The sequence below is a fragment of the Tamandua tetradactyla genome, chromosome 3 (genome assembly GCF_023851605.1).
Source record: "Tamandua tetradactyla isolate mTamTet1 chromosome 3, mTamTet1.pri, whole genome shotgun sequence".
Lineage (NCBI taxonomy): Eukaryota > Metazoa > Chordata > Mammalia > Pilosa > Myrmecophagidae > Tamandua > Tamandua tetradactyla.
This window is the reverse complement of record NC_135329.1, coordinates 11,365,872-11,384,433: the sequence shown is the minus strand read 5'-3', so window position 1 is coordinate 11,384,433 and position 18,562 is coordinate 11,365,872. Positions and strand designations below refer to the sequence as shown.

Genomic DNA, 18,562 nt, shown 5'->3' with positions numbered 1-18,562 from the left:
CTAGATCCACCAGTTTTTAACATTTTGCCACACTTGCCTCATCATTCTATATGTGCACTTACCTAGCCATCTTTCCATATATCTATCTACATCCATTCATTCATCCATCCGTCTATCCATCTGTCTATTTTCTAAACATTTGAGAGTAGGTTGTATACATCTTGCTCCTTAAATTTTAAAACTTACATGTATTTTTCTGAAGAACAAGGATATTCACTTATGTAACCACATTAAGCACAGTAAATGTTATCAAGAAACTTAACAGTGATATAAAGCTTACAGTCTGTATTTCAATTTTTCAGTTGTCCCAATAATGTCCTTTTGAGCCTTCTCTCCTCCCTTGTTAGATCATGTGCTTCCATCTCTTGGCATTGTGAATAATGCTGCTATGAACCACCAGTATGAAAACATCTGTCCGAGTCCCTACTTTCAGTTCTTTTGGGAATATTCCTTGAAGTGGGATTCCCAACTCATGTGTTAATTCTATACTTAACTTCCTGAAGAACTGTCAAACTATTTTTCATAGTGGCTACACTATTTTACATTCCCACCAACAATGATGAATGTTCCTATTTCTCCATATCTTCTCTGTCACTTGTTATTTTCTACTTCTTTTTTAGTAGTAGCCATTCTACTGGGTGTGTAAAGGTATCTCATCCTAATTTGGATTTGTATTTCACCTGGTGCCACTTTTGTTCTCTTTATGGGATAGAGGATCTCAGGTTTCATGAGGGATTCTCAAATTCTGTCTTCCTGTCCTATTAGAGCACCAAGGCTTAATGTCCTGGCAGTGTGTTTGTCTTTAGGGCAGTTCTGCCTTTCCCACTTGCTCTCCTTCCATTTTCTCTTGTTCAGTTTTTAGTTTACTTATCTTTTTCTTTCTTCCTCTTATTTGGGGGGCAGGGAGCATTTATGGTGCTTTCTTCAGGTGACACCAATGGATTGAAACTTATGTCCCAGGATCTAGTTGTATTTTCACAAGTGGCCCTTTGAGAATACCTAATGTGTGGTACTGCTGGGAGCAGGACTGGCTGCCACCAGTTGTCAGTGTTTCTTCAGGCACCAGTGCTGTAATAGTTATAATTGTACTTTAACCTAGGGAAGTTGACGCAGATAAGAAAATGTATCTGCTTCAAAGGAACAAACATTAGGAAAACAAGGGCCACTGTAATACCCTCAGTGTGTGAGTGCTGTGATTGGGTGCTGTGGGCCTATTCCGTTGGTAGAAGTACTAACCTGGAATTTGGGTGGGGCGGGGAATGAACTTTTACAGGGTGACATTATAGGCCTGGAGCGGGGTGGAGGAAAAACGGAGGTCATGGTGACAGAAGGTGTGACTACAGTTGCCTACACACTGGACGAGGGCCTTATCGAGTTTGGAACAGCCATTGATGACGGCAACTACACCCGGTGAGGGGCCATGCTCATGACCCATGGGATGGTGGGAGAGTCTGGTTTTGAGAGAGCAGAACCTGGGATGGATTATCAGACTGGCTGTATGTAGTTAAGGACCTGGTGATCCAGAGAAAAAGCTGGACAAGAAGGGCCAGTAATTGCCTGGCCCTTCCTTCTTCTGCCTCCCCCCAACACACACACACAACAGATGCACCCACCCCTACCCCATGCTGTCCTGACCTTGGCCTCATTGTACTTTGCTTCCTTCCCTCTCCAGAGCAACAGCCTTCTTGGAGACTCTAGAAATGACCCCAGAAACAGAGGCAATGTGGAAAACCTTGAGTAAACTGGCACTAGAGGCAAGGCAGCTACACATTGCTGAGAGGTGAGGGAGATGTGTTAGCACTGTGGTGTTGGGCCACTGGGAGGGATGACCACATGGGGATTTTACTTGCGGGCTGTGCCTACCCAGCATTCCAGCACCATGCCCCTTCTCACTACCAACAGCAGAATGTCATCTATCCCACAGTGCACTTATCCCATACATCCTCCCATACCAGGTTATAAAAGAATCTATTGTTGATTAAGTTTTGCTCCTTATTATAACTAGATGCTCAGTAAAAGTTTAACAGTTGTTTGCTCAGTCCCTGCATTGATAAGCGCATTCCGAGTGCAGCAAAGGATTGTAGTTAACGGGACAGACTTGGAACTCCAGACTCCTTGAGTTCAAATCCTAATGCCACTTGCCAAGTTGTATACGCTCATAAAGAGATTATTTAACTTTCTAAATTGTGGTTGTCAATTTTCTCTATGCCAAATGGGGATAGTAATAATATTCACTTCATGGGGTGGTAGTGAAGAATGAATGAGTGTAACAGTGCAAAGAGCTTACAATGTCATGAGTGTTCAAAAGGTATCAAGTGCTGCTATTTCAGCTGCTGTTTTAGCTAGGAATCCTCCTGGTGCCCTTTTTATCCCCCACATCCCCCATATCTAGTCTGTCACCAAGTCCTGAAGATTCTGTCTTAAAACGTATTCCAATCTGTATATTGGTCCGATTCTACTGTCTCTACCCCAGCTCAGACCACTGCTATTTCCCATCTGCACTACTGCAGTATTCTCCTCGTTTGTCTGATACTCTTCTCATCCCCCTGCAATCCATTCATCCCACCACAGGTGAGGTAAAATTTTTTGTGGAGGTAATTTTTAAAACATATAAATCATGTTTTGTCACTTTCTTGCTTAAAGCCTTCCTGTATCTTACCATGGTACTAAACTAAACCCAAACTCCTCACCATTGCCTAAGGCCTTGCTTCCTTCTCATACAAATGAGCAGTTTGCCCATCTGTCTCCAGCCACCCTGACATCCTTTTGGCTCTTTGAGAGTGCCAGGCCTGTTCTTGCTGTCAGACTTTAAGCTAGCTCTTCCCTCTACCCGCAGTGGGTTTTGACTAGCTCATTCCTGTGTCCAGGTCTCAGCTCAGATGCCAGCTCCTCAGAGAGGCCTTCCCTGACTGCCAATTTAAATAGTCCCCTCAGTTAGTGTCTATAATATCACACTATTGTATTTTCTTTTCATCCTCTCAAATCATCTCTATTGGTTTTCTGTTTGTCTTCTCCCATGAAGAATGTACTTTCTATAAGGGCAAGGGCCTCCGCTCTGGTTCCCCTTTGGTCTCCAGTGGCAGGAACAGTGCCCAGCACATAATAGATGTTCAGTACGTATTTGTTGAACCAATGAATTAATAATAATCCTATAATAATATTACTATTATGATCACTGCTTCTGTACTCTAGGTGCTTTTCTGCTTTGGGCCATGTAGCAAAAGCTCGATTCCTGCATGAGACCAATGAGATTGCAGATCAGGTGTCTCGGGAATATGCAAGTATTATCCCCTTCACCCATTCAGTCTCCTTAGCTGTGACTTCTCTCGTTTTCAGCCCCATGACCCCCAGCTTTCCAGCCATCTGCTATATCTTCTGCCCTGCCCACTTCCCCTCCACCCACATGAGGCCACTTTGGAGTTGCTTGTTAATCCTCAAGCCTCTGAATCACATGAAGTCTTCAGCTTCACAGGCCCTTGGTCCTTAAGCATCCACACTCGTGAAGGCCTTCCTGTCTCTCAGTCCTCACAGGCAAAACAGATTTTGAGTACGGACAGAAGGGCTTGAACCTCCTTTTTTCCTGCAGGGTGGAGAAGGAACAGACTTTTATCAGGTCCGAGCACGTCTAGCCATGCTGGAGAAGAACTACAAACTGGCTGAAATGATCTTCTTGGAGCAGGTAACGGAGAAGAAAGACAGGATGGAAGAGGGCATGTAAGGGGGAAGAAAGGGAAGCAAACTCAGGAGAGGGAACAGCATCAGTTGTCCAGTCTTCCAAGGTTTTGGAAAGAACTTTTTAAAAGGTTAATGCAGTTAATATCACTTCTTACTTAATGTCTCTCTCCTGTGTTAAACCTTACTTTAGGAACACTTCCTCCTTTGACCTTCAAGTAGTTCTTTCTATCATGAAGCCTCCTGTCTGCCCCCACTACTCCAGAGCCTGTCTTTGCAATTCTCATGCACTGGGGTGGATCCAGGCTTGGTGGTTCCTGAATCTTACAGAATTTTGGGATTGCTTTTAAAGAAATTTTTTCTTGGAAAAGGTGTGTGAAAGGAAGGGACCCTGAAACTTAGGCTTCTTTTAGTTTCACAGTGAATCCACCTCTGCCTATGCAGTAAGTGAAGGGTAAGGCTTTTAATTCTCACAGGCTTTCATTGGAGCCAGGCTGAAGAGGGCTGGCTGATTTCTGGCCCTCACTCCTTCCTAATGTCCCCATTTCCTCTGTCTTTGTTCCCCTAGAATGCTGTCGAGGAGGCCATGGACATGTACCAGGAGCTACACCGTTGGGATGAGTGCATCGCTGTGGCTGAGGCCAAGGTGCTGGTTCATTCTTCTCCACGATTGCTCAGAACTCAGTCCCACCAACTTCAGAAACCTCCTCTTATCATGGAGGCCATAGGAATGGGAACAGGGGTGTGGCTGGGACCTGATCTGGTAAGGAGTTAGAATGTTGGTGACCTGAGAAGATTTCCTTTGGTACAGAGGAGTTGGAGAAATGTGGAGGACAGAAGGGCAGGAATGATTCTCATTCTTCCCTGTTGCCTCTCTAGGGACACCCAGCCCTGGAGAAGCTGCGCCGGGGTTACTACCAGTGGCTGATGGACACGCAACAGGAGGAGCGGGCAGGCGAACTACAGGAGAGCCAGGGGGATGGACTAGCTGCCATCAGCCTCTACCTCAAAGCTGGGCTCCCTGCCAGAGCTGCTCGGCTGGTGCTGACCCGTGAAGAACTGCTGGCTGACATGGAACTGGTGGAGCACATCACAACAGCCCTTATCAAGGGGGAACTGTATGAAAGGGTATGGCTGAACTTCCTGTTCTTGACCTGGATTTCCATGACTCAGTAGACCCCTCTAACTCAGAGGTCTTGTGGGGCACATGGCCCTCCCTGACTGCCATTCCCTACATCTTGGGACTGGTAGTGGCTTATTTGTGTAGTAGGGGTATCCTTGTGCTAATATAGTGTGTGTTAATAGGCAGGTGATCTCTTTGAGAAGATTCGAAATCCCCAGCGAGCCCTTGAGTGCTACTGTAAAGGCAACGCATTCATGAAAGGTACTAGCCATACACAAACCATCCTTCAGTGTTGTGGACACTGGCCCAGCTCATCTCCACTACCTCTTTTGGTGCCTCTGTTCAGGTTAACTGGCTTCAGTTCTTTATTTGTCTACTTGCCACCCATTTTCTGTGTTTCATTTCCCTGTCCTGTTCTCCTAAGTCCCACCCTTGGAAATCTGGGCTGAGGTCCTACTCTCTCTCTGGCAGCGGTGGAGCTGGCTCGGTTGGCATTTCCAGCAGAGGTGGTGAGACTAGAGGAGGCATGGGGGGACCATTTGGTGCAGCAGAAGCAGCTTGATGCAGCCATTAATCACTACATTGAAGCCAGGTAGGGTGGCTTCACCCTGAGGAAGCAAATGAGATGTGGGAATGAGATGAGAGGTGATGGGGCAAGTAACAGCACCAAGGCATAAAAGGGGAGAATCTGAAAACATAGAGGGGCATGTGCTCAAGGGGTTTTTTTGCCTCCATCATCTTCTTCTTTCTTTATATTTATTATTTCTTCCTCAACTATGCCAGATGTTCCATTAAGGCAATTGAGGCTGCCCTGGGTGCCCGCCAGTGGAAGAAGGCAATTTATATATTAGATTTACAGGATCGGAACACTGCGTCCAAATACTATCCTCGTGTGGCCCAACACTATGCGTCTCTGCAAGAGTACGAGGTGAGGAAGAGCCCCTTTCTGCAACATGACGCAGTGCAGTACTGGATGACAAGGAAAGAACCCAACACGGGGAGTGGGACCATCTCACCAGGTCCTTCTCTCTGTGCCCCAAACAGCAGCACTACCCTAAATGGGAAGAAAGTGGTTTTCTTCTATTTCATTCAACATGGCATTAACTCCTCCCATTCCCCCCACCCCATCCTGGATTCATAGTGTGTCTCTAGCTCTCTTTCTGTGCCAGTGTGAGTGGCTCTTACTTATACCTCCCATGTAGTTCCAATAGAGAACCGCTGGCAGTGCAGAAATGTGAGGCCCTTTTAAATCCCCTTGTATTGTCTTCATACTGTTTTGATTTGTCTTGTTTTGAAATGGAAGAATGCTTGAGACACCCCTGGTCTCTTTCTCCTCTGTTACTACGAGCAAATAGTATCCCAGGCTCTACTCCATCCCCACTATGGTTTGTCATTTCTTCCCACAAGCTGCTTTAATTCTGTTACTCTGACCTCCTTTCTCTACCTCTCATCAACTCCAGATTGCTGAGGAGCTCTATACTAAGGGAGACCGGACAAAAGATGCTATAGACATGTACACACAGGCTGGCCGCTGGGAGCAAGCCCACAAGGTAGAGGATGGAGCTGAGGGACTGATGAGAGAGCCCTACCATTGTGGTTGTGTTGCCACATTCTGGAGTCTCAGATCCCCCTGTTTCATTGGGTTCCCTGACAGCTGAGAAAGAATGTTAAAATGTAGTCTGGATTACTGTGATCCCCAGCCACAGGGGCAAGGAAGGAGTGAAGAGAGGCCCTTTTTCCCAAACCTATAATTCTGAAGGAAGGAGATATGCTTGGGAGCAGGAGAAATCGGAAATACCCCTCCCAAAACCTCTGCCACACTAATGACCCTGCCCTGCTCCTACATCCAGTGCCCAGTGGGTGCGGGTAGAGTACAGAAAAGGAAGCAGATCCTCCCCACCACTACTGCCCCAGCATAGGGCATCTCTGACCCTCCTGCCCTAGCACAGTGTAATTCTTATTCTGCTTGTTATGGACTTGGAATCCTCTGAAACTGAGTACTCTTGTGGCTGTGACCAAACTGCTGTGGTTGTTGGGAAGGTCCCTTGAAGCCCTGCTTCCCTGACTGCTCTGTATGTCCCTCCACTTCCCCTGGGAACTGGCCCTGAATCTACTCTGACTTTGTCACACAGCTGGCAATGAAGTGCATGCGACCGGAAGATGTATCAGTGCTGTACATCACCCAGGCACAGGAGATGGAAAAGCAGGGCAAGTACCGTGAGGCTGAAAGGTGAGCCATGGCCTCAGAGGAAGGAGAGGGAGACATGGCTTCAGGGATGGAACTAGGGATGGGCTGTGGGGATGGGCCGCAGCAGGGTAGGACTCTGGCAGCAGGAATCTAGGTCTAGGAGGCCCCACATGTATCTCCTATCCCCAGGCTATATGTGACAGTAGAAGAGCCTGACCTTGCTATCACCATGTTCAAAAAGCACAAGTTGTATGACGATATGATCCGCTTGGTTGGGAAGCATCACCCAGATCTGCTCAGCGACACACACCTCCATCTTGGCAAGGTGAGGCCTTCTACAGTCCCTGTTCATCTCTTCCCCGGTCAGGCTGCAGCTCCCCCTTTCTCCATCCTGACCCACCTTTCCCCAGGAGCTGGAGGCTGAAGGCCGACTCCAGGAGGCTGAGTATCACTACCTTGAGGCCCAGGAGTGGAAGGCGACGGTGAACATGTACCGGTCCAATGGGCTTTGGGAAGAGGCCTATCGGGTAAAGAGTCCGGGCTACCTCAGGGGTACAGCTCTCCCCATTTCCCACTTTCAGTGCCTGTCTGATTCTAAGCTAGTCATGAAAAAGTAATGAAAACCAGAGTCTCTTTTGCAACAACAACAACAAAAAAGTCCACATCTATATACAGAAAATTAAACATACAATTTTAGGATTTATGAACTCTCTCAAACCTATTCTTGGATACTAAGCAGGTTAAGAGACCCTGAAACTTATCCCACTCCATCTTGTTTTAGGTTAAGTACCTGACCTTTATCAAAGCTTAGGTCAGACGGCCAGAGATGAGAAGGGAATGGCTGTGTGCCCCGGTTCAGAGCATTGCTGAGTGGCTTTGCTTTACAGGTGGCCAAGGCTCACGGAGGAGCTAATGCCCACAAGCATGTGGCCTATCTGTGGGCAAAGAGCCTGGGTGGAGAAGCTGCAGTTAGACTGCTCAACAAGCTGGGACTCCTGGAAGCTGCTATCGACCATGCTGCTGACAACTGGTGAGGCCTTGAGCCTTCTCTCCACCAGCCCCTTCCCAGCCAGAGCTCCTGTGTAGAGAAAGAAAACCGATACCTAACAGGAAAATGTTTCCAAAAGCTGAGGCAAGAGTGAGGAAATATGTTCAGGAGAGCCCTTTGGGAGGACGGGGCAGAAGGACAAAAATGAAGTGGTAACTCTGGGGGACTCAGGACACTTGAATCTTTGGCTGGCCTAAAGGAGAGGGCTGGAGAGAGAACAGCTTTTAAAGCTAGGACTGCACTAAATTGGTAGCTTACATCTGGGTAATGGAAGGGTGATTCTGTTAAATGCACAGTGAGCTTTCCTTAAGCATATATTCCAGAGGCCAGTAGTAACAATACTGCATCAACTCAGATTTCTGTGGGCTGTCTTACTTGTCCTTTGAGCAACTGCTTTTCTACTAATGTGGATGTGGTTCAGGAGGAGGCGATGAGAGGCCCAGGAGTCCCTCTCATCATGTCTGTTTAGGGCTGCCAGCAAGACTCACTCCTCATTCTCCCATCACACTTACCCTTCTTCATGATCAGCAGGTCTCACAGGGAATCTCAGGCTTTTCCAGACATCTCCTGAGCCTCGGTAGCAGTGGGCCACCTGCCTGTCTTCCTTTATATCCCTCTGTGCTTCTCTCACTTCTGTTGGCTTTTGTCATCTGTCCCTTTTTCTCCCCTCAGTCTTTACCCTGTCTGTTTCTCTTGCCCTCTGTTTCTGTTTTCCTTTTATGAGAGGAAGCATTGAGTAGGCAAACCTTATTTGCACCTTCTGTTTCAGCTCTTTTGAATTTGCTTTTGAACTCTCGCGGCTGGCCCTCAAGCACAAAACCCCTGAGATTCATCTCAGATATGCCATGTACTTGGAAGATGAGGTAAGGAAGTAATCCCTCCCTATTACTTTGACCCTGACTGCAGAGCCCGCCTATTCCATCCTCTAACCTGCTGCTGTCAGATGTTCACACCTCTTGTGTCCTGGCTACGTCACATGCCCAAGTCTCCTCCCCATCATATATGGCTGCCTTTCTCTCCCTATAGGGCAAATTTGAAGAGGCTGAGGCTGAATTCATCAGAGCCGGTAAACCTAAAGAAGCAGTCCTTATGTAAGTTGCCACATAAATTCCTTAATCCTTTACTCCCATTCACCACCCCAAGGTCTTTCACTGTCACCTTTACCTTCCTTCAAACCTTGTGCCAGTAATTCTGAAACCCCTCAGTGATCTGGCTGTTTGTCTCTCACCATTGAGGCCTCAGTCTTCTACTCAGCCTCTCCTGTATACCCATCTGGGGACAGGTTTGTCCATAACCAGGATTGGGAGGCAGCTCAGCGTGTGGCTGAGGCCCACGACCCTGACAGTGTCGCCGAGGTGCTCGTGGGACAGGCCAGGGGGGCCTTAGAGGAGAAGGACTTTCAGAAAGCAGAAGGGCTGCTCCTTCGGGCCCAGAGACCGGGCCTGGCTCTCAATTTTTATAAGGTGAGGCACTGGGCTCAGGGCCATGAGGGCAGGGTGAGGGTGTGAGAGCCCACGCTGACCCTGGGACTGAGAAAGAGCTGGGAGGTTAGTGCTGGGATGGGAAGGAGAGGCGAGAGGAAGAGGAAAGGTCAGAATGGGACAGCACCTGTTTCGCAGTGGGAGGCTGTCAGGCCTGTCTTTGCCTTCCTGATACCGGGAAATCCGAGCAGGAAGCCGGATTATGGAGCGATGCTCTGCGAATCTGCAAGGACTACGTGCCTGGCCAGCTAGAGGCTCTGCAGGAAGAGTATGAGCGGGAAGCAACCAAGAAGGGGGCCAGGTATGAGGCCAGGAGTCCAGGTGATGGGGCAAGGCTGGGGTGGGCTCTGGGGTGTGCACAGGTTGGCCACTCTAGCCCTTTCCATTCCTCATCGCAAGCATGCTCTGCTCCACAGGGGTACGGAGGGGATAGCAGAGCAAGCACGGCACTGGGAGCAGACTGGAGAGTACAGCCGTGCAGTCGACTGCTACCTCCGAGTGCGTGACTCAGGAAGCAGCAGCCTTGTGGAGAAGTGCTGGATGAAGGTGAGAGCTCCCAGGCCCTTCCTGGCCTCCTTTTCCCAAAGCTTTGAGATGCATCCACCTTCACTTCTCCAACATTCGTCTTTTTCCTCCTGTATCTCTTCATTTCCACTTTTATAGCAGGTGTCTATTAAGTATCTGCCAGATGCTAAAGCCAGAATCTCTGGAGACTGTAAAAGGAATATAAGGCCGAGCCCTGACAGCCAGATATTGGGGAAATAGTTAGTATCATATCTGAGTGAATACTGAAGTATGATTAAAAGTAGAGTTCAGAGAAAGATGAGATCTCTGTGGGCTGGAGGTGTCAGGAAGGTTCTGTGAGGCAGCTGGAACTGCAACTTCAGACCCAGGTGCTGGGGCTAGATGGAGGCTGTGAAGAGCATGGGCTCCGCCTCTCCCCAGCAGCTCCTGAAAGAAGCCTCCAGCATATGAACCCCTGCCAATCTGTTCCATCAATTCTGAGACACACATAGAATCACATTTTAATATCTTTGAAATTGGGATCATGTATAGTCGAAATGATGTGTCTTAGATTCAGTGAAATATGGTATTAGGAGTTTTGATGGGGGAGATGAGGTGAACTGGCCCTCCAGATAAAATAGTGTGATGCCTCTGCAAAATTTCCCTTAGGTATCTGAGGCCTGTAATTGAGTAGCACCCAGAAGGTGGCAGGGAAGGGAGCAGAGGGGCTGATGATTGTTTATGAGACATTAGCCGGCAAGGGATGACTAAGCATCTGCTTCAGCTTACTCTGGAGCATTGTTTATTGGGCCTGGGCAAGGCCTAGATGGGGGCAAGTTAAGCTTCGATAACTTTGGCAGGAAGGAGAAGAGAGGCAAAAAAAGTGGGGGAGGGAGGGCCACGGTGGCTCAGTAGGCAGAGTTCTTGCCTGCCATGCTGGAGACCCGGGTTGATTCCTGGTGCCTGCCCCTGCAAAAAAAAACAATTTTTTTTAACAAAAATATAAGTGGGGGAAAGACTGAGGGAGGGGATGGGTTGAGAGAGGGGGCGGGTTAGCATAGATTACAGGTAAATTGGAGCATGTGGAAATTAAAGTCCAGGGAGGGTGTCAGCATCACAGTGGAAACAAGAGTGAGCTTATGGAAGGTTTCTCCAACATCATCTAAACCAGTACTGTCCAATAGAAATACGAAGCAAGCCACAGATGTAAGCCTCATGTACTTTTAAATTTTCAAGTAGCCTCACTGCCACATTAAAAAAAGAAAAAAGAAATAGGTGAAATAAATTTTAATGTATTTTATTTAATCCAGTGTATCTAAAATATTAGTATTTCAGCATGTAATCAGTATAAAAAAGTACTGAGATATTTTACATTCATTTTTTGTGTGTGCTAAGTCTTGGAAGTCCAGTATGTATTCATTTAAACCACCAGCACATCCTACTATGGACTAGCCACACATGACCAGAGGCTACCTGCTATCTGGACAGTCCAGCTCTAGACCATCACTTTTATGAATGAAGAAACTGAGGCTCAGAAAATCCCAAGACAAATAGTTGCAGAATGCCCTGAATTCCTATTCTAGGGATTATTTCTCTATCCTGTGGTACCAAGATTCTATTTGTGGCCAGGCCATGGGTGGCTCAGCAGGCAAGAGTTCTCATGCTGGAGACACGGGTTCGATTCCCGGTACCTGCCCACGCAAAAAAGGAAATTCTATTTGTGACAAAGAGAACTTGTGAAGCCAATTTGTCAAAGGTGGGCAAGACCAAATGCCACAAAGAGAATGTGTGAATGAGTTAGGACAACCGGAAAGAACAGATTGATCCACTGATAGTCATTCAAAGGTACTGACGGACCATGAGGCAGGCTTGGCTCAGGTAGGAAGAGGGTGAGGGGAGCACAGGGACAAGTTAACAACTAAGATGAAGTCACCTGATCAGGCTGAGAACCCCAGCTGTATTTCTCCTGCCTGTTTAAATCTTTTGTTTAACCCTCCCAGGCAGCTGAACTCTCCATCAAGTTTCTGCCTCCACAGCGCAGTCTGGAAGTAGTCCGGGCTGTAGGACCCCAGCTCATTGGAATTGGAAAGCACAGTGCAGTAAGTGGAGGGCTGGAACCAACAAGAAATAGATTCCATATAGATAAATGGAATGTGACACTCAGACCCAGGAAGGAGGATGAAGTGGGCCTCTTGGGGGTTTGGCCTGGAGTGCTGGGGAAACAGAGGGGAGAGTTCCCAGCACTGGCGAGTGGGGGCGGGGGGGGGGGTGTGGGAAGAGGTCTCCACTCTGATTGTCCACTGTGCAGGCTGCAGAGCTCTATCTGAACCTAGACCTCGTCAAGGAAGCGATCGATGCTTTCATTGAGGGTGAGGAGTGGAACAAGGCCAAGCGTGTGGCCAAGGAGTTAGATCCCCGGTAAGCTTAAGACCCCCTCTCACTTTTACTGTATTTTGGTAAAGACTGGGAAAAGGTGCTTAGGGAGAGCGTATGGCATTCCAAGACCATGAAGCTGGAGTTTTCTGTACCATTACAGGTATGAAGACTATGTGGATCAGCGTTATAAAGAGTTCCTCAAGAATCAGGGCAGAGTGGACTCGGTAAGACTTGCAGAGATAACCAGAGTAGAAAGCAGGGAGTGGCTGAAGAAATTCTGCCCTCCCTTGCCCCTCATGCCATTTCTCTTCTCCAGTAACTGTTTTTGACTTACAGCTGGTGGGTGTGGATGTCATGGCTGCATTGGACTTGTATGTGGAGCAGGGACAATGGGACAAGTGCATCGAAACAGCTACCAAGCAGGTACTGCTGTCTCTTCTTTCCATTCCCAGCTTTTCTTTACATTTTCCTTTGATTCCCCACCTGCAGAGCCCAAAGCCCAAAGTTCCCTACCCAGCAGCAGAGAACTGTCTTCACTCTCTGAAATTGGGGTCAAAACCCCAGCTAGGCCTAGCTCGCATATGCCCTAAATAAATCCATGGCCTGAGGTTACCACCCCACCCTCACTGCCTGGACAAACTGAATCCAGCTTCCCCTGTGCTTTTCTACCATCCCTGAGACAGAACTACAAGATTCTGCACAAATACGTGGCCTTGTACGCGACTCACCTGATCCGGGAGGGTGGCTGTGCCCAGGCACTTGCCCTCTATGTGCAACATGGAGCCCCTGCTAACCCACAGGTACCTGCCTTTCCCTTGCGATGAGTGTTTCCACAGGAAAGTCTTCCCTTCTCCTCTAGAATCACCCATCCACCCAGGAACTGAATTCTCTTAAGGATTCTTTGATGAGAGGACAGCCTGCCCACAGTGTCTACTCAGCCTCTTCTGAGATGATCAGCCTCTCTTGACGATAGACTTTTGGAAGAAACACCCAAGGCATTCCCCTTGCTCTTAGCTAATAGGCAGAGAACAGTATTTCAGAGGTGAATTCTGCACATACCTCTAGGGCCTTATTAACTACCCCCAGAGAATCAACATGACTCAGCTCTTGGGCATGACTGGGCAGTTAACATGTGTGCCCGCAGTAACAGAGCTCCAAATAATGGGAAATGACTTTTTCCTTCTCCTCTTCTCTACCGTGAAGGTAATCAACACATTCTCCCTCATTGCCTGCTCACCCAAGCACATACACATTTACAACCCCTTCTCTCCTCTTTGGCTCCACTTCCACTGACTTTCTCTTCTAGTTGTCCCCTTCACACTCAGATCTCTTTTCCCCTTCGGCCTCCAGAACTTCAACATCTACAAAAGGATCTTCACAGATGTGGTTAGCTCCCCGGGGACCAACAGTGCCGAGGCCTATCACAACTGGGCTGACCTCCGGGATGTCCTCTTCAACCTGGTGAGGAGGTCAGGTCAACAGCAGAAGCAACCTCTGCCTGCCCTGCCCCATCTCTTCTTTCAGGCACACACACACCTTATGCTCAGATGTGTTTCCCCTTCCTCTATCCAAGTGGCCATCACTTGACCACTCTGTGACCCTGACTCTTCTGTCCCCCTGATTTGACTCTAGTGTGAAAACCTGGTGAAGTCCAGTGAGGCAAATTCTCCATCCCACGAGGAGTTCGAGAAGATGCTGCTAATTGCTCACTACTATGCAACTCGCTCTGCAGCCCAGAGCGTCAAACAGCTGGTAAGATCTGAGGTGGAAATGGGGGGAACTCAGGCACTGGATACATACATTGCCAGATGTAAGGATTCAAATTCTGGGTTTTCAAGCTTGGCCTCTGCAGCCTCCTCACTTTTCTCTTAGCTGCTCTTCTGTCTAAATAAATCTTTAAGCTCACCATGATGCTTTCCTGTACTATCTTGACCTTCTTAGGGCTCTGTGCCTACAGAACCTCAGCCTCATTATGTTTAAACATTCAGATCCCATGATTTCTTCATTCACCTCTCAGAATATACACACCTTTGGCTTACTCATGTGAGTACACCATATATACTTTCTCATGTACTAATAAAACTGTAGATGTGGAAAGAATCTTATCTTGGCAGACTGCTCTTAGTACAGCCAAGAAAAAACCTAAGCCCAAAGAAGCCTGATATTCCAGAAAAGTTTAATACTGAGCATTGTTTTCTAGTTCAGTGGCTGCCTTAGTTATCAGCTCCTAACAACTCATTGGTCTGGTAGCTTAATCAGCATAGCACCAGGATCATGTTTGAACTTTAATCCATAGGAAACTGTAGCTGCCAGGCTTTCCATTTCACTCTTGCGACACACCCAGCTGCTACCTGCAGACAAGGCCTTCTATGAAGCAGGCATTGCTGCCAAGGTGAGCTGGGACAAGGAAGGGTGGGGCAGAGAAGATCAGGAAATTAAAAGTTGGAAGGTAGAGAATATTCCATTTGCTCAGGGAGAGCAATGCTGATACCATGGAGGATAGAGTTCTCTACCTTCCTGGGAGAAGCAGCATCCCAGCCGAGCTGCTCACTCCCACTTTTCTGCTGCAGGCAGTTGGCTGGGAGAACATGGCATTCATCTTCCTCAACCGCTTTTTGGATCTGACTGATGTGAGTTAGGGAAGCTGTGCCCATAGGTTAGGAGGTTTTGCCTGTCACAAGTGTACCTGTCTCATAGCTGTCCATTATGCCACAGGCTATTGAAGAAGGGACTCTGGATGCCCTTGACCACTCTGATTTTCAGGACACAGACATTCCTTTTGAGGTGCCACTCCCAGCCAAGCAGCACATACCGGTAAGGGCACTGTGTTGGAGAATGGGAATGCCTTGCCAGTGTGTGAGTGCACTGAGAAAGGAGGAAAGTTTAGGTTGGTCGTCCCATCCCTTTATAATGGGTGTGGTAGTTAGATTCAGTTGTCACCTTGGCCAGGTGAAGGTGCCTAGATCTATTGCTGTGGACATGAGCCAATGGCGTGTGAACCTCATCTGTTCAGGAGCTGTGCCTGCTGCAACGAATGATGTTTGATTTAATTGACTGATGCTTAAATGAGAGAGCTCAACGTAGCATAGCCTTAGCAGCTCAGCCCAGGCCTTTGGAGATGGAGAAAGAAATCACCCCGGGGAAAGTTGTTGGAACCCAGAGGCTGGAGAGAAGGCCAGCAGAGACCATCCTGTACCTTCCCATGTTCTTTCCTTGTAAGAAAGAACCTCAATTGAAAGTTAGCTGCCTTTCCTCTGAAGAACTAATTAAATAAATCCCCTTTTATTAAAAGCCAATCCGTCTCTTGTGTGTTGCATTCTGGCAGCTGGCAAGCTAGAACGGTTGGCATCAGTGAGAAACATTTTTGTGCTTCCATCTTTGAAAGCTCAGCCCTCACTAGTTTCTCAGTAGAAGTCGAAGCAGAGTAGAAAGATAAGGCTGTGCTGTGTCTCCTAGTCCAACAAGGATCATGTATGGCTGAAAGCTGGTGTCCAGAATCAGGGCTTAGCAACCCCCTAACTCACTCCTTCCAGCCCTTTCTTTCTCGGTGTGAAGTTGCTCCCTCTCTCCTTCCCAGGAGGCTCAGAGAGAAGAAGTTCGAGACTGGGTGCTCACAGTCTCAGTGGACCAGCGGCTGGAGCAGGTTCTGCCTCGGGATGAACGTGGTGCCTACGAAGCCTCCCTGGTGGCAGCAAGCACTGGCGTTCGGGCACTGCCCTGCCTCATTACAGGTATAGAACCTGACAGCAGCACCCCAAAGCCTGTTGTGGTCAGAAAGGCGGGAAAAGCAGCAGGATCAAGAAACTTTACTGTAATTCAGTAAAGAGTACAAAAGACAGAAGCATCCTACTTTCTGTTCACAGGTTGCTCTTTGTTTCCACCCCCATCCCCCCTGCACAGTTCCTCTCAAATCTAGTTTGTTTTTCTTCGCTCACAGGATACCCCATTCTGAGGAACAAAATTGAATTTAAGAGGCCAGGGAAGGCAGCTAACAAGGACAACTGGAATAAGTTCCTTATGGCCATCAAGGTTAGAGAGGGAGACATGAAGGACAAGGGTAGGGGAGCAGCACTGTTAAAAAAAAAACAAACCACCACATTCACGAGAAGGGGGTGGAGCTGTCAAGAGAGGCAGGTGCAGACTCTCAACCCTGCTCCCCGTGATGCTGGGATCAAGTGGACTTTACATCAGGAATGTTTACCTCGGCAATAATGAGTTCCTCTCCTGTTCTTCCCATTTGTTCACAGACCTCCCATAGCCCCGTGTGCCAGGATGTGCTGAAATTCATCAGTCAGTGGTGTGGAGGGCTTCCCAGCACCAGCTTTTCCTTTCAGTAACCAGAGGAGCTGAGGGAAGAGTTCAGGCCTCTCCCTCAATAAAGTTTTGTAAAGAATTGAGAGCACTGTCTTCTTTAATCAAGATCATCCCCAATATCAGCCCATGCCCTTATCTCCCAAAAAGGAATCCTGAGCAAATGGAAGAGAGAAGTTCCTTTATTACAATTGTTTATGGTCCCCTTGTTTAGAGGAAAGCCCTTAAATGAACTGAGACTCTGGAACAGCACCTGCTTGAAGGAGGGGAGAGCTGGGGTCAGAAGCAGCATAGCAAAGAACTAGATGCAGTTCTAAGAGAGGTTCCCTGTCCTACCCCTCCCCTCCCCCATGTTCCAGGCCACTGCCCTCATGTTCCATTACCTGTCCTAAGCCCAACTCTTCTGTGAAGCCTGGATTTCTGGATTTTGATCCAGCAGCTGCTCATTTTCCTGCCTTTTACATTTAGGCAGTTCAAACTCTTTCAGTTCCTCCAGCTGCAGAAGAAGATGGAGTTAGACTTTGGGCCGTGAATTGTAGGTCAATACCTTTTCAGCACAACCAACCTGAACTGTTTTATCAGCTTTCCCCCTAAGTTTCTCTGCTACAACAGCTGGGACCCCTTCTATTTACGTTCCCTACCTGTTCCTGTAGCCCTTCCTTCCTGCAGGCCCCTACTCCACACAGGGTGAGCGCAGCCACACAGCAGTAACCAGACAGAGCTGCCTCCACTGCAGACATAACCAAAGAAGGGATCCAAAGAGCCAAGGCTGTATCCTAAGAAGCAAGGGTGAAGGACAGGGACTAAGAGGAACCAGGGCTGGGGCAGGAGGACCCAGGCTTTGTGGACTGCAAAAAGGATGGGAAAAGAATGCGCTCACATAAATTCTTGTGGGGTCAAAAGGGCAGTCGGCATGTCCAGGTCCTTGGTCCAGTGGTACCAAAGGATCCAACAGTCCTGGGTGGCAGTCAGCAATGAGACGGCGACCACCATTGGCCACAGTGAGTGACACAGCAAGGAGGAGGCCCAAGGAGCAGGCAGCAGACAAGAGTAAGTTCACCCCAGCTAGTGCGAGCAAGGCCCAGTGCTGGCAGGGGCAAAAGGGGAGAGTGAGTTTCTCTCTTTTGAGACTCCTCCCCACTTGAAAATCGAGCTGGGTCAGCCCCCACTCCCCAACTCCAAGCCTCCTCAGGACACGCTCCAGAAGGCCCCTCTCACCAGTCGTGGGCGAAGAAGATTCCTGGACGCCAGGAGGGCCACAAGTCCCACGGAAACGCTCTGCGGAAGAAGCGCAGAAGCTGAGAGGCGCCCTTCCTAGCGCGGCCCAACCGCCCGCCCGCCCGCGCGCCGCGCTCACCAGCAGCCCCGAACCCACGGAGATGACATTGGCCGTGGTGTACTCTGGAGTGACGGCGCCGCGGGGGTTGGCCACGTGCCGAAGGACGGTGCCGTGCAGCACGGCCCCCAGCAACAGGTTCACGTGGCCCACCAGGATGAGCGCCAGGCCCGCGCGCATGAGCCGCCGGGGCCCGCGGGCCGCGTCTGCAAGGCACCGAGACGAGGCAGGCTTGAGCCGGGGAAGGAATGGGCAGGCCCAAGGGCCCGCGGGCGGAGAGGGATCGCTTCACGGCAGCCGTCGGCGCGGGGCCACGCAAAGACGCGAGCCCGGAGGGCCCGAAAATTACCGAATCCGCAGAGACGGCCGCAGCCCATCGCGTCCCTCAGCGCCGCCGCCGCCGGCAGCCGTACCTGGGCCCCGCCCCGCCCACTACCTGCGGGGCCGCCCTCCCCGCGGGGCCGCCCTCCCCGCTCCGCCCCGCCCACTACCTGCGGGGCCGCCCCCGCGCCCCCTAGAGGCG

At 49.1% G+C, this 18,562-nt stretch overlaps 2 protein-coding genes across 13 annotated transcripts in view; one reads left to right on the top strand and one right to left on the bottom strand.

The window, feature by feature from the left end:
* Positions 1-16,785, top strand: part of IFT172 (intraflagellar transport 172) — a 40,104-nt gene extending 23,319 nt beyond the window's left edge. For 4 of the 9 annotated variants that reach the window (XM_077152448.1, XM_077152449.1, XM_077152451.1 and 1 more), the window contains 32 exons: positions 1,274-1,410; positions 1,673-1,780; positions 3,193-3,277; positions 3,587-3,679; positions 4,241-4,318; positions 4,552-4,800; positions 4,978-5,056; positions 5,267-5,387; positions 5,579-5,723; positions 6,256-6,345; positions 6,928-7,025; positions 7,173-7,308; positions 7,394-7,510; positions 7,871-8,013; positions 8,801-8,894; positions 9,058-9,122; positions 9,314-9,494; positions 9,704-9,813; positions 9,929-10,058; positions 12,017-12,115; positions 12,325-12,434; positions 12,553-12,616; positions 12,729-12,815; positions 13,076-13,192; positions 13,743-13,853; positions 14,025-14,144; positions 14,689-14,784; positions 14,963-15,022; positions 15,108-15,206; positions 15,970-16,123; positions 16,330-16,421; positions 16,640-16,785. In XM_077152448.1, coding sequence (XP_077008563.1) covers positions 1,274-1,410; positions 1,673-1,780; positions 3,193-3,277; positions 3,587-3,679; positions 4,241-4,318; positions 4,552-4,800; positions 4,978-5,056; positions 5,267-5,387; positions 5,579-5,723; positions 6,256-6,345; positions 6,928-7,025; positions 7,173-7,308; positions 7,394-7,510; positions 7,871-8,013; positions 8,801-8,894; positions 9,058-9,122; positions 9,314-9,494; positions 9,704-9,813; positions 9,929-10,058; positions 12,017-12,115; positions 12,325-12,434; positions 12,553-12,616; positions 12,729-12,815; positions 13,076-13,192; positions 13,743-13,853; positions 14,025-14,144; positions 14,689-14,784; positions 14,963-15,022; positions 15,108-15,206; positions 15,970-16,123; positions 16,330-16,421; positions 16,640-16,729 — 3,558 coding nt within the window. In that variant the 3' untranslated portion in view covers positions 16,730-16,785. Of the gene's footprint in view, positions 1-1,273; positions 1,411-1,672; positions 1,781-3,192; positions 3,278-3,586; positions 3,680-4,240; positions 4,319-4,551; positions 4,801-4,977; positions 5,057-5,266; positions 5,388-5,578; positions 5,724-6,255; positions 6,346-6,927; positions 7,026-7,172; positions 7,309-7,393; positions 7,511-7,870; positions 8,014-8,800; positions 8,895-9,057; positions 9,123-9,313; positions 9,495-9,703; positions 9,814-9,928; positions 10,059-12,016; positions 12,116-12,324; positions 12,435-12,552; positions 12,617-12,728; positions 12,816-13,075; positions 13,193-13,742; positions 13,862-14,024; positions 14,145-14,688; positions 14,785-14,962; positions 15,023-15,107; positions 15,207-15,969; positions 16,124-16,329; positions 16,422-16,639 lie in introns of those variants that run through there. The other 5 variants (XM_077152452.1, XM_077152455.1, XM_077152454.1 and 2 more) reach the window with 5 other exon arrangements.
* KRTCAP3 (keratinocyte associated protein 3) lies at positions 10,512-18,443 on the bottom strand. 4 transcript variants are annotated; one of them, XR_013172339.1, is made up of 8 exons: positions 18,389-18,443; positions 18,061-18,245; positions 17,922-17,981; positions 17,584-17,790; positions 17,345-17,479; positions 17,087-17,199; positions 16,594-16,738; positions 10,512-10,985 (listed from the first exon to the last, which is right to left on the bottom strand). XR_013172339.1 is itself a non-coding variant. In XM_077152459.1 (7 exons), exons 1-6 carry the CDS (start codon positions 18,414-18,416, stop codon positions 17,092-17,094), a joined length of 723 nt encoding a protein of 240 aa, XP_077008574.1. In that variant the 5' UTR covers positions 18,417-18,443; the 3' UTR covers positions 16,870-16,959; positions 17,087-17,091. The 4 variants fall into 4 exon arrangements, 2 of the variants coding, with proteins under 2 accessions (XP_077008574.1, XP_077008573.1); XR_013172340.1 differs by lacking the exon at positions 10,512-10,985 and adding an exon at positions 15,428-16,153; XM_077152459.1 differs by lacking the exons at positions 10,512-10,985; positions 16,594-16,738 and adding an exon at positions 16,870-16,959.
* Between the last annotated feature and the right edge of the window lie 119 nt (positions 18,444-18,562).